This window comes from Oncorhynchus masou, chromosome 19, assembly GCF_036934945.1.
Source record: "Oncorhynchus masou masou isolate Uvic2021 chromosome 19, UVic_Omas_1.1, whole genome shotgun sequence".
NCBI classification, from domain to species: domain Eukaryota; kingdom Metazoa; phylum Chordata; class Actinopteri; order Salmoniformes; family Salmonidae; genus Oncorhynchus; species Oncorhynchus masou.
In genome coordinates, this window is record NC_088230.1 from 42036252 (window position 1) to 42051581 (window position 15330).

Here is a 15330-nt window from a genome sequence, read left to right on the forward strand (position 1 = left end):
AGATATCCGCAGATATGTCTGAGTGTGCCCCTAGATATCCGCAGATATGTCTGAGTGTGCCCCTAGATATCCGCAGATATGTCAGATATGCCAAATCTGTAATACCAACATGTTTCAAGCAGATCACCATAGTCCCTGTGCCCAAGAACACTAAGGTAACCTGCCTAAATGACCACCAACCTGTAGCACTCACGTCTGTATCCATGAAGTGCTTTGAAAGGCTAGTCATGGGTCACATCAACACCATTATCCCAGAAACCCTACACCCCCTCCAATTTGCATACCGCCCAAACAGATCCACAGATGATGCAATGTCTATTGCACTCCACACTGCCCTTTCCCACCTGGACAAAACGAACACCTATGTGAGAATGCTGTTCATTGACTACAGCTCAGCGTTCAACACCATAGTGCCCTCAAAGCTCGTCACTAAGCTAAGGACCCTGGTACTAAACACCTCCCTCTGCAACTGGATCCTGGCCTTCTTGACGGGCCTTCCCCAGGTGGTGAGGGTAGGAAACAACCTATCCACCACGCTGATCCTCAACACTGGAGCCCCTCAGGGGTGCGTGCTCAGTCCCCTCCTGTACTCCCTGTTCACTCACGACTGCACGGCCAGTCACGACTCCAACACGATCATCAAGTTTGCCGATGACACAACAGTGGTAGGCCTGATCACCGAAAACGATGAGACAGCCTATAGGGAGGAGGTCAGAGACCTGGCCGTGTGGTACCAGGACAACAACCTCTCCCTCAACGTGATCAAGACAAAGGAGATGATTGTGGACTACAGGCAAAGGAGGACCAAGCATTCCCCTATTCTCATCAACAGTGCTGTAGTGGAGCAGGTTGAGAGCTTCAAGTTCCTTGGTGTCCACATCACCAACAAACTAACATGGTCCAAACACAACAAGACAGTCGTGAAGAGGGTACGACCAAACCTATTCCCCCTCAGGAGACTGAAAAGACTTGGCATGGGTCCTCAGATCCTCAAAAGGTTCTACAGCTGCACCATCGAGAGCATGGTTGCATCACTGCCTGGTGTGGAAACTGCCCGGCCTCCGACCGCAAGGCTCTTCAGAGGGCTAAGTTTCCTGCCATCCAGGATCTCTACACCAGGCGGTGTCAGAGGAATGCCCTAAAAATTGTCAAAGACTCAAGTCACCCTAGTCATAAACTGTTCTCTCTGCTACCGCACGGCAAGCGGTACCGGAGCGCCAAGTCTTGGTCCAAAAGGCTCCTTAACAGTTTCTACCCCCAAGCCTCTACCTACATGTACATATTTCCTCCATTACCTCGACCAACGGTGCCCCCAGCACATTGACTCTGTATGATACCTGTATATAGCCTCCACATTGACTCTATGGTACCTGTATATAGCCTACACATTGACTCTGTATGGTACCTGTATATAGCCTCCAAATTGCCTCTATGGTACCTGTATATAGCCTCCACATTGACTCTATGGTACCTGTATATAGTCTTGTTATTTTACTTCTGCTGTTTAATTATTTTTTACTTTTATTTTCTATTTTTTTGTAGGTATTTTTCTTAACTGCATTGTTGGGCTTGTAAGTAAGAGCAAGTGAGCCATGTTTGTTCATGGAACTTTCGTTAGCAACCCATTCAGAGACCGCCACTGTGTTAGCTGTGGAATTTTCAATTAAACAATGAGCTGGACATGTTTTTCTGCCAGAGGAGGCTGGTGAGAGGTGCTATAGGAGGACAGGCTCATTGTAATGGCTGGTATGGAATGAATGGAGAGGTTTCAAACACAGCAAACATATGGAAACCACATGTTTGACTCCGTTCCACTTACTCCATCCCAGCCATTACAACGAGCCCGTCCTCCTATACCCCCCCCCCCCCCCCACCAGCCGCCTCTGGTTTCTGCCGTATCAGCGACACAATGAAAGCACTGGAATGGAGGCAACAGTTTTGATGAGCGAATCAAATGCAATGATCTGGGACTGACTGAAAGCTCAACTCGTAGTAAACAGCTGATCAGAACATCTACTGGATAATACTAATGTTCTGAAGAGAGCCGACCACTTTAGTGAACTTCATGTCCTTGGTTTAGTGGACCGCAAAAAAACAATTGCAACAATGTCACAAAGTTCGACCATCAAAACGAGAGCCTGTCAAAATATACCAAGTACTTTGATTTCATTAGATTTAAGGCTGATCTTGTACAGGTTGTACAGTTCACAAATGTTACGAGACAATTCACCTGCTCCTCAGCTTTTTGTTCCAGCATGACACAGATGGTCCCAGAGGCATCGAAGTTACAGCAGCTGCTCCTCACTATACCAGCCACAACAATATCCATAGAGAGTTCATTTCCTGCGCTGAAACTAATAAAGCCGAAACCGGACTGATGAAGGACGACTCTCATCCCTTGCCATCATCTCCATTGAGACTTGTGAAACTGAGGGCCCAAAGGGAGTTTTACAGTCACTTAGGTCTTTACCCTGAAGGACAGATGGATGGACTTCATTATAAGTCAGTAAAAGTGTATCTTTCCAGTAGCGGGTGAAGAGAGAGATGGATGGAGAAAGAGGAGGGAGAGATAGAGAGCTGGAGGGAGAGGATGAAGTGAGATGGAGAGAGAGGGACAGATTCTGCTGTCCGGACAATCATGGACGTTTTAAATACCCAGCATACATTGCGAAGGAGGCGGCGTATAAAGTGGTTTCTTTGTCCCTCAGTCTTTCATTATGCCGGTCCTGTTATTACCCAGAGTCCTCGTGGATCAAAGTCTCACAGCAAGGATAAAAAAATCTGATCTGTGCTAACCGCTGCTTAGGGAACCAGTCAGGTAGGCCACACCCCTTAGCCCCAATATATCTAAAGTCTACAGGAGAATGAACAAACAGAGGACAACAGACTCTGTGTCTGACTGTAACAAACTCTTCCCAGCTCACACATTGGTTCCCTTGGCAGTTTGGAACATATGTTTTTGGTTTCAAATTGGTTGTAGGAAGGAAACCATATGTTTCCTGACTGGTAAAACTGAACATTTTTTATGTTCTTAGAGAATAGAAGTGAAAATATGCTTATTCTGGGAACGTTTATTTTTAGGTTGCAGGGAGGTTCTGAGAACGTTTTATTCTGGTTCCAGGGAGGTTCTGACAACGTTTTACTGTGGATCCAGGGAGGTTCTGACAACGTTTTACTGTGGATCCAGGGAGGTTCTGACAACGTTTTACTGTGGATCCAGGGAGGTTCTGAGAATGTTTTATTCTGGTTCCAGGGAGGTTCTGACAACGTTTTACTGTGGATCCAGGGAGGTTCTGACAACGTTTTACTGTGGATCCAGGGAGGTTCTGACAACGTTTTACTGTGGATCCAGGGAGGTTCTGAGAACGTTTAATTCTGGTTCCAGGGAGGTTCTGAGAACGTTTTACTGTGGATCCAGGGAGGTTCTGAGAACGTTTTACTCTGATTCCAGGGAGGTTCGGAGATTGTTTTACTGTGGTTCCAGGGAGGTTCTGAGAACCTTTTACCATGGTTCCAGGGAGGTTCGGAGAACGTTTTACTGTGGTTCCTTTAAAGGCTTCTTGGGAGGTTTTAGTAAGAGGTTATTTGGATTTTTTTAAACTGTTTTGAACTCCAAGCATGGTGTCATGACGTGGCCCTTTCTGGGTATAGATCACTGCTTCCCACTCTCTCCTACACCCAGGTTCTGTTATCTCAGGTTATAAATTCCTGGAGGAGACTCTCTCCCCCTGGCCATGCAGAAAGAGAGACATAGAGAACAAAGGATTTCACGTGGCCGAACTCCTAAATCTCCAAAAGGGGAATTTGAAACAAAATGTCCACTTGTTTGATGGTGTGAATGGTCCGTGGACACTAAAGGGACGGGTATGACGTGTGTTTTTCATTTGGTGACCTCAGAGAGGACAGGAAACACACATAACTATATCTCTGAATGTGTACATTTCTCAATAATGGGGTTTGCATCTAATTCTTGTATACAATGAATGAGTAAAGAATAAACTATTTGTGAAATGATGTAATGTGATGTTAAACCTTTAATGTGAGAGAATCCCTTCAAAGTTGAACGAAGTCATTGGCCCGCCCCCGTGAGCACAGACATGATCAGGCATCATAAAACCACCTTTTCTACTGTTACGAAAAAAAACCCTACTGAGGAAATCCTCTTCAGACCACGCGTACCTTGGTGTAAGCTGAGGTGGCACAGGTTTGACTACCAAGACTGGGCAAACCCACAGCATGAGCTGTTATTGTGAATAGTTTAGACCTAAATCACATGGAGCATCGGCTACACAACTCTAAATTGTTCAACTCTGAGACTATCGATCCCAACAGAATAAGAGCAAATCTTAGATACTAATTATTAGTCTGCAGTTGGAAATTATGTCAGCTTGGGATGCCTGAACCACTATTCTATGCGAACATTTCTGAATGGTCCTCTGAAGTATCCATTCTAACCACTGAAGACTTTGATCTTCAGGGAAGCAGAGAGAGAGACTCAGATAAACTCTCCAGCAGACAGATGGACGATTCCAACAGAGATCACGACGACACACTGGGCGTAAATGTATATTGATTGCAGTTATTCCCGAATAAGTGGGCGTTCATGTGCAAAGGATTAGCAATTCAATTAATATAGTAATATAGTGTGTAGTGATCCCTTTTGTCTTTCCCGCCCTTCTCAGTCCACACCCACTTCCCTTTGTCCACTAAACCGTCGGTTTAGCCCACTAGGGAACCTCCCCTATCATTTCCTTGTTACCATATCTACTGTTTGTGTGTTTATGCATTTCTGTGATTATTTAGTTAGTTAGAAAATAAATTATTTATTATTAATAATTATTTAGCCAATTGGTGTATGGATGATTTATATTAGAGTTTGTGCAGATAGCCAACAAATTACTACGTTTGGAATGAGACTAACGTGAGGTAAAGAATAATTCATTAATAGAAGACTAATTGATCCGATATTAAAATATCTGAAGAGTTATATTAGGAAAATTATAACTTTGTAATCTGAATATTTTCCTTGGTGCCCCGACTTCCTAGTTAATTACATTTACATGATTAGTTTAATGACGTAATAATGATTACAGAGAATTGATTTGATAAAATAACTGTCACTTTTAATGATGCCAAAGACACGACAATAGGAATTGATTTTTTTAGGCATTAATTATGCAAACCCATTTATTTTTGTGCCACCAATAGTCTTCTGTTCTCTATCCATGGAATTAGTCCATTGTGCCACCAGGCTCGAGCTAGCATGCCGCCATGTTGTTTTTACGCATTCAAAGCTGTTCATTTTAGTCTATTCAAAGAGACCCCATTTCAAAGGAAACAAGCACTCTTTAAGATCAGGTGTGGCAAATTAGTGGGCGTGGCCAACACACTTAACAAGATAGAGGATAAAGAGAGTTTTGTTGAAGAACGGAATGTATATGTTAATGATTTTATGTATCTTGTTTTTATGGAAAGTTTTCTTAACGTTCTCAGAACAAATTGAGAACTTGACGTTAAATACAACCATGAGTAAACCTGGACGAAACGTTCCCACAGAAGAATGTTGTTTCTTAATGTTCTCTGAACTATTTGAGAACATTCCCAATGTCAAACCAGTTGGAGAACGTTGCAAGAACCAAAATGAAATGTAACCATGTTTGAACTTTTGGGAAAATGCTGTTAAAGTAATGAAAAACAATTAGAAAATTATGTTTTTTTGTCAAGTTACTTAAATGTGCTGTGTTCCAACGCCAATCCTGCACCATTCCCAGAACGTTGTGAGAAGGTTGTATGATAAATAACCATAAGACGACCACACTCTCACCAAGCTCTAAGAAACATATGGTTCTCAGAACATTATGTGCTAGCTGGGGTAGAAGTGGCTATTTTGAAATCCAACAGAGTTAAAGAGAAACAAATCACAGAGCAAATATCATTTAATCTGATTCTTGGTGTTAGTTATTGTTTATTTCTAGTATGTGTGTGAGAGTGTGTGTGTGAGTGGGTTAGTGTGCGTAAGCGTCAGTGTTCATGTGTTTGTGTTACCTGGCAGGCGGCGGGGCAGGTCAGTGATGTTGGGCAGGCCGGTGGCTCGGCTGGAGGAGAGGGGCGTGGTGGAGTGGACAGATGGGGAGGTCATAGGACTCAGGTAGGACGGGTAGGGCTGCTCATAGGACCAGGAAGGAGATGACTGAGACTGGCGAGGGTCTGGAGGAAGGAGGAGAGGGATGGTTGGATGGGAGGAGGAGGAGGAGGAGGAGGAGGGAGGAGCAGAAAGAGTATGACTTGTTAGCTATTACTGCATAGCTGTTTGTTTCTCTGTTGTCCAGTGTTCCACCTCGACAGGGCCGATGTAATAGATACAGACAACTAGAGAACTGGAATAGGAACTGGAACACAAAAGTCTGTGAGTGTTATAGTTACGGTCTCACCTGGTATCGTTGTCTGTCACTGGGGTTAGAATGGTTCAAGTTATGGTCTCACCTGGTATCTGTGTCTGTCCCTGGTGTTAGAGGCCTTAATGTTATAGTCTCACCTGGTATCTGTATCTGTCCCTGGGGTTAGAGTGGATCAAGTTATGGTCTCACCTGGTATTGAGAAGGTTAAGGGGGGGTAATGTTATGGTCTCACCTGGTATCCGTGTCTGTGTCTGTCCCTGGGGTTGAGGTTAGAGGTATTAGACTCACCTGGTATCTGTGTCTGTCCCTGGGGTTGGGGTTAGAGGTATTAGACTCACCTGGTATCTGTGTCTGTCCCTGGTGGTTGAAGGAGTTGGGTCCGGCGTTGAGTGGCTGTCGTTGGGGTTGTGTCGGCATGGCAACCCTCATGGTTGTCTGTCTGATTCTCTCCAGCTCACTGAGACGGTCTGAGAATAGCCCTGTTTTAGGAGACTCCTCTAGCTTCTGACGATGTCCTGTACAACAATAAAAACAACGAGACAGTCTGAGAACAGCCCTGATTTAGGAGACTCCTCTAGCTTCTGACGATGTCCTGTACAACAATAAAAACAACGAGACAGTCTGAGAACAGCCCTGATTTAGGAGACTCCTCCAGCTTCTGACGATGTCCTGTACAACAATAAAAACAACGAGACAGTCTGAGAACAGCCCTGATTTAGGAGACTCCTCTAGCTTCTGACGATGTCCTGTACAACAATAAAAACAACGAGACAGTCTGAGAACAGCCCTGATTTAGGAGACTCCTCCAGCTTCTGACGATGTCCTGTACAACAATAAAAACAACGAGACAGTCTGAGAACAGCCCTGATTTAGGAGACTCCTCTAGCTTCTGACGATGTCCTGTACAACAATAAAAACAACGAGACAGTCTGAGAACAGCCCTGTTTTAGGAGACTCCTCTAGCTTCTGACAGCTTCTGGCTGTCTGCATGAATCAAGATAGAATATGTTATAAAACTCAGGCTTTCTGCGTGAATCAGGATAGAATATGTTATAAAACTCAGGCTGTCTTGATTCATGCAGACAGCCTGAGGTTTATAACATATTCTATCTTGAATCATGCAGACAGCCTGAGGTTTATAACATATTCTATCCTGATTCACACAGACAGCCTGAGGTTTATAACATATTCTATCTTGATTCATGCAGACAGCCTGAGGTTTATAACATATTATATCCTGATGCTGTACACCATATGAAAGATACAATACTGCTTTCTGTTTTCAACTGCACAATTACAGAACTGATTAATAACCCCGTCAACGATGCACTTCTAGAACTCATTAATAACACCTACAATTATTCACCTCTAGAACTCATTAATAACACCTACAATTATTCACCTCTAGAACTCATTAATAACAGTCCCCAAACACTTCAAAAATTACACACTTCAAAAATTAAAATCCCCAAATATCCACTGTTAGAGCTCATTAATAACCCCAACAGTCCCCAACTATAAACTTCTACAACTCATTAATAACAATCCCAACTATACACTTCTATAACTAATTAATAACCCCCCAACTATACACTTATATAACTAATTAAAAACAGTCCCCACCTGTACACTTATAGAACTCATGAATAACAATCCCCAAGTGTACATTTCTAGAAGGCATTAATAACCTCCCAACTATACACTTCTAGAACGTATTAATAACCCTCGAACTACACACTTCTAGAACTCATTAATAACAATGTCCAACTATACACTTCTAGAACTCATTAATAACAATGTCCAAATATACACTTCTAGAACTCATTAACAGTCCCCGACTATAAACATCTAGATCTAATTATTAACAGTCCCCAACTATAAACATCTACATCTAATTATTAACAGTCCCCAACTATAAACATCTACATCTAATTAATAACAGTCCCCAACTATAAACATCTAGATCTAATTAATAACAGTCCCCAACTATAAACATCTAGATCTAATTAATAACAGTCCCCGACTATAAACATCTAGATCTAATTATTAACAGTCCCCGACTATAAACATCTAGATCTAATTAATAACAATGTCCAACTATAAACATCTAGATCTCATTATTAACAATGTCCAACTATAAACATCTAGATCTAATTATTAACAATGTCCAACTACAAACTCATTAAAACATCTAGATCTAAACTATTAATAACAATGTCCCCAACTATAAACATCTAGATCTAATTAATAACAATGTCCCCAACTATAAACATCTAGATCTAAACTTAATAACAATGTCCCCAACTATAAACATCTAGATCTAATTATTAACAGTCCACAACTATAAACATCTACATCTAATTATTAACAGTCCCCAACTATAAACATCTAGATCTAATTAATAACAGTCCCCAACTATAAACATCTAGATCTAATTAATAACAGTCCCCAACTATAAACATCTAGATCTAATTATTAACAGTCCCCAAATATAAACATCTAGATCTAATTATTAACAGTCCCCAACTATAAACATCTAGATCTAATTAATAACAATGTCCCACTTCTAAACTATAAACATCTAGATCTAATTATTAACAGTCCCCAACTATAAACATCTACATCTAATTAATAACAGTCCCCACACTTCTAGACTATAAACATCTAGATCTAATTATTAACAATGTCCAACTATAAACATCTAGATCTAATTAATAACAATGTCCAACTATACACTTCTAGAAATACTATAAAACATCTAGATCTAATTATTAATAACAATGTCAGTCCCCAACTATAAACATCTAACTAGATTCATTAATAACAATGTCCAAATATACTAATTAATAACAATCTCCACACTATACACTTCTATCTAATTAATAACAGTCCCCAACTATAAACATCTACATCTAATTATTAACAGTCCCCAACTATAAACATCTAGATCTAATTATTAACAGTCCCCAACTATAAACATCTACATCTAATTATTAACAGTCCCAAAGTCTATCAGAATTCCAGTCATTTCAATAAATATAAACATCTAGATCTAATTATTAACAGTCCCCGACTATAAACATCTACATCTAATTATTAACAGTCCCCGACTATAAACATCTAGATCTAATTATTAACAGTCCCCGACTATAAACATCTAGATCTAATTAATAACAGTCCAACTATAAACATCTACATCGAATTAATAACAGTCCCCGACTATAAACATCTAGATCTAATTATTAACAGTCCCCGACACTTAAATAACCCATTATTAACACCCACCCCCAGTACAGTACATTTCTAGAGCTCATTACTAACAGTCCCAAACTATATATTGGGAAAGTATTCAGACCCCTTGACTTTTTCCAAATCATCATCATTCTACACACAATGTGCCATAATGACAAAGTAAAAACAGGTTTTTCGAAATGTTTGCAAATGCATTAAACATTTTAAAAATATATACCTTATTTACATAAGTATTCAGACCATTTGCTATGTGACTCAAAATTGCACTCAGGTGCATCCTGTTACCATTGATCATCCTTCAGATGTTTCTACAACTTGATTGGAGTCCACCTGTTGTAAATTAAATTGATTGGACATGATTTGGAAAGGCACACACCTTTATATTTAAGTTCCTACAGTTGGGCATCTCAGAGCAAAAACCAAGCCATAAGGTCAAAGGAACTGTCCGTTGAACTCCGGGAAATGATTGTGTCGAGGCAAAGATCGAGGGAAGGGTACCAAAACATGTAACTTCCACAAAGCTGTGAACGATCTGAGAGATCTGAGAGACAAGGCAAAAATGGCCTTCTTTGCCATGAAAAGGAACATAACATTTGACCTACCAAATAGGATATGGCTAAAAATACTTGAATCAGTTAAAGAACCCATTGCCCTTTATGGTTGTGAGGTCTGGGTTCCGCTCACCAACCAAGACTTCACAAAATGGGACAAACACCAAATAGAGACTCTGCATGCAGAATTCTGCAAAAATATCCTCCATGTACAACGTAGAACACCAGCTAATGCATGCAAATCAGAATTAGGCCGATACCCGCTAATTATCAAAATCCAGAAATGAGACGTTACATTCCACAACCACCTAAAAGGAAGCGATTCTGAAACCTTCCATAACAAAGCCATCACCTACAGAGAGATGAACCTGGAGAAGAGTCCCCTAAGCAAGCTGGTCCCGGGGCTCTGTTCACAAACACAAACACACCCTACAGAGCCCAGGACAGCAGCACAATTAGACCCAACCAAATCATGAGAAAACAAAAAGATAGTTACTTGACACATTTGGAAAGAATTCACAAAAGCATAGAGCAAACTAGAATGATATTTGTCCCTAAACAGAGATTACACAGTGGCACACCTGACCACTGTGACTGACCCAAACTTAAGGAAAGCTTTGACTTTGTACAGACTCAGTGAGCATAGCCTTGCTATTGAGAAAGGCCGCCGTAGGCAGACATGGCTCTCAAGAGAAGACAGGCTATGTGCTCACTGCCTATGAAATTAGGTGGAAACTGAGCTGCACTTCCTAACCTCCTGCCAAATGTATGACCATATCATAGATACATATGTCCCTCAGATTACACAGATCCACAAAGAATTAGAAAACAAACCCAATTTGGATAAACTCCCATATCTACTGGGTGAAATTCCACAGTGTGCCATCACAGCAACAAGATGTGTAAACTGTTGCCAAAAGAAAAGGGCAACCAGTGAAGAACAAACACAATTGTAAATACAACCCATATTTATGTTTATTTATTTTCCCTTTTGTACTTGTCACACCCTGATCTGTTTCACCTGTCCTTGTGCTTGTCCCCTCCAGGTGTCACCCATCTTCCCCATTATCCCCTGGGTATTTATACTTGTGTTTTCTGTCTGTCTGTGCCAGTTCGTCTCGTCAACCAGCGGTTTTCTCATAGCTCCTGTTTTTCCCAATCTCTGTTTTTCCTCATCCTCCCAGTTCTGACCCTTGCCTGCCCCTGACCTTGAGCCTGCCTGCCCCTGACCTTGAGCCTGCCTGTCCTGACTCTGAGCCCGCCTGCCCCTGACCTTGAGCCTGCCTGTCCTGACTCTGAGCCTGCCTGTCCTGACTCTGAGCCCGCCTGCCCCTGACCTTGAGCCTGCCTGTCCTGACTCTGAGCCCGCATGCCCCTGACCTTGAGCCTGCCTGTCCCTGACCTTGAGCCTGCCTGCCCCTGACCTTGAGCCTGCCTGCCCCTGACCTTGAGCCTGCCTGCCCCTGACCTTGAGCCTGCCTGCCCCTGACCTTGAGCCTGCCTGCCCCTGACCTTGAGCCTGCCTGCCCCTGACCTTGAGCCTGCCTGCCCCCGGCCTGCCTGCCCCTGACCTTGAGCCTGCCTGCCCCTGACCTTGAGCCTGCCTGCCCCTGCCCCTGAACTTGAGCCTGCCTGCCTGCACCTGCCCCTGAACTTGAGCCTGCCCCTGAACTTGAGCCTGCCTGCCTGCCCCTGCCCCTGACCTTGAGCCCGCCTGCCCCCGGCCTGCCTGCCGGTCAGTACTGTTTTGGACTCTGACCTGGTTATAAACTCTTGCCTGTCCCCGACCTGTATTTTGCCTACCCCTTGGACATTGTTGCATTGACATAATGACATTTGAAATGTATTTAGGCTCTTGAAATTTCTGTGAGTGTATTGTTTACTGCTCATTTTTATTGTTTTGAGAGAGAGGGAGAGAGAGAGAGGGAGAGGGAGAGAGAGAGAGAGAGAGAGAGAGAATATGAAATAACAGCTGTGGTCTGGGCCCTAACTGTGGTCAGTAGGTTTATCCAAGTCCAGGAGAACATATGGACGTTCCACTGTCAACAACACTAGCTGGGATAAATACCGCAAACTACTTCTCATTGTGTGTAAGAGACCTCATCTCCATTAGTTAGGTGTCCCTGACAGTAAATACAGTTTGTTTATGACATAATTACACTTTATAGTGAATGTCTACAGTTGATTGACTCATTGCTGTGAACCTTATCTGGCCAGAGGGCTGAGTGTTGAGCCTGGGTTAGAGGAGTTGTGTGTTAAGGGAAATGGGATGACTGCAGAGCTGAAGGGAAAGTCCCTGAGATTCCCGTCATCCAGAGAAAACAATCAAGCTGGCAAAAGAGTCTAACACTTTTCTGTTTGGTATCGCTAACACAGGAATGGGTAATTCAGTCCTCAGGGGCCGGAGTGGAGTCACACTCCCCAGCAAACACAGCTGATTAAACTAGGTAAATCCCTGCAACAGAACAGTTTTGTATTCAGCTTTATGGCCACATCTGTAACCAAAAGCTAAATATTTTGGGGGATATTTAGAGCGTATGATTCCACAGTTGATTTCATACAACTGTATAAACCCCTCCCCCTTTTTCAGTCTGTCACCTGAAGACTCGTACTCAGCAATGTCCTTAAGCGGGATGGAGCCATTTAGTCTCTGTGGGAACCAAAAACATCTGAGCTCATGTCAGGCAGATATCAAGAAGGTCCATTTTTGACATCAATCTCCGTACGTTGATATGTAACAGCCCAAACCCTCTAAGAGATTTGAAAACAGAGGGTGTATCCATATTTAGGAAAATTAAATGATATAACATATCATTTGAACATATAATTGTAAACATATTAAATAATAGCACTGGACGAGCTGACCACACTTGTCTTCCAAATGGGCTAACAGAGCTAACAAAGGAATTCAACTTTACGGTCATAAGATTATTATTGACAATATTCAAAATGTTAATAATATATAATAATATATATATAAAATATAATAATATGTAGATACTATGCAGCAGTACGATGATAACGCTGTGAAGTAGAGGGAATGGGATGAGTTACCTGACCAGGGCTCTTTTGTTTTTGAGTCAATACTTTATAAGAACCTCCTCCATGTTGGTCGAGGGGAACTTTCGCGAATTGAATTTGAAAACGACATGTGAAATGTCAACTGCCAATGCAGAGTTAACAGGACGCTATAAACAGGAAGTACCGGTACCGACCAGTGGTGGAAAAAGTATAAATACCTTAAGCGAAAGTTACTCAAGTAGAAGTGAGCAGTAAAATACTACTTGAGTAAAGGTTTTAATGTATTTGGTTCTAAATATACTTTAGTATCAAATGTTAAAGTATAAATCATCTCAAATTCCTTATATTAAGCAAAGCACTGAACAATTTTCTTGTTTTTTAAATGTATGGATAGCCAGGGGCACACTCCAACACTCAGACATTATTTACAAAAGATGCCTTTGTGTTTAGTGAGTCCTCCAGAACAGAGGCAGTAGGGATGCTCTCTGTTTAGTGAGTCCTCCAGATCAGAGGCAGTAGGGATGTTCTCTGTTTAGTAAGTCCTCCAGATCAGAGGCAGTAGGGATGTTCTCTGTTTAGTGAGTCCTCCAGATCAGAGGCAGGGGGGATGTTCTCTGTTTAGTGAGTCCTCCAGATCAGAGGCAGTAGAGATGACCAGGGATGTTCTCTGTTTAGTGAGTCCTCCAGATCAGAGGCAGTAGGGATGACCAGGGATGTTCTCTGTTTAGTGAGTCATCCAGATCAGAGGCAGTAGGGATGACCAGGGATGTTCTCTGTTTAGTGAGTCCTCCAGATCAGAGGCAGTAGGGATGACCAGGAATGTTCTCTGTTTAATGAGTCCTCCAGATCAGAGGCAATAGGGATGACCAGGGATGTTCTCTGTTTAGTGAGTCCTCCAGGTCAGAGGCAGTAGGGATGACCAGGAATCTTCTCTGTGTGTTGACAAGTGTGTGAATATAAACATTTTCCTGTCCTGCTAAACACTCAAAATGTATCGAGTACTTTTTGGTGTCAGGGAAAATGTATGGAGTAAAAAATACATTATTTTCTTTTGGAATGTAGTGAAGTAAAAGTTGTCAAAAATATAAATAGTTCAGTAAAGTACAGATAGCCCCCCCCCCAAAAAAATGTAAGTAGTATTTTAAAGTATGTGCTGGGGTACGAGGTACTTGAGGTGATTCAAATGTTCACTGATCATAAGTCTTTTTCTACATAATGTTTCTGCCATCGTTTCATATGACTGAGAAGAGCAGCGATCACTAACCTCGGTTTGAACGAAGACTCCTACTTCAATGAACCTTCGGCACAGGCCCTAATCCCTGAATAATATACAGTTCACTGGGTTTTCGGCAGGACGGAATGTCCGGTAAGATCTCTTTGTTAACAGCTGGAGGAAGTCTGGAGGTTCTGAGTCAGAATAACTCATTATAAAGTGTAGACCTTAAGATTTAACAAGAGTGTTTTCATCTAGATTTTTTTGTTGCTGTCTATTAACCAACATAAACTGATGCCATGTATTACAGGCAACATCCGCACTGAGCTGCTGCTTTCCAGGAGCGGACACTAATTTGGATGCTTATAAGAAATTCCGCTATGCAAACCATCAAACAGGCACTGCGCTGACCAACTGTCAAGTGTCTTCACTGACATTTTCAACCTCTCCCTGACCCAGTCTGCTTCAAGCAGACCACCATAGTCCCTGCAATATCAGTAGTATCAGTAACTACAGTCGTGGCCAAAAGTTTTGAGAATGACACACATTAATTTTCACAAAGTCTGCTGCCTCAGTTTGTATGATGGCAATTTGCATAAACTCCAGAATGTTATGAAGAGTGATCAGATGAATTGCAAAGTCCCTCTTTGCCATGCAAATGAACTGAAACATTTCCACTGCATTTCAGCCCTGCCACAAAAGGACCAGCTGACATCATGTCAGTGATTCTCTCGTTAACACAGGTGTGAGTGTTGACGAGGACAAGGCTGGAGATCACTCTGTCATGCTGATTGAGTTCGAATAACAGACTGGAAGCTTCAAGAGGAGGGTGGTGCTTGGAATCATTGTTCTTCCTCTGTCAACCATGGTTATCTGCAAGGAAACACGTGCCATC

At 42.1% G+C, this 15330-nt stretch overlaps 1 protein-coding gene across 1 annotated transcript in view; it reads right to left on the bottom strand.

Annotated features, from left to right (window-relative positions):
* LOC135505616 (runt-related transcription factor 2-like) overlaps positions 1-15330 on the bottom strand; it is an 89824-nt gene that overhangs the window by 11873 nt on the left and 62621 nt on the right. Inside the window, exons 4-5 of the mRNA XM_064924679.1 lie at positions 6737-6913; positions 6046-6207 (exon numbers count right to left, since the gene is read on the bottom strand). Coding sequence (XP_064780751.1) covers positions 6046-6207; positions 6737-6913 — 339 coding nt within the window. The remainder of the gene's footprint in view (positions 1-6045; positions 6208-6736; positions 6914-15330) is intronic.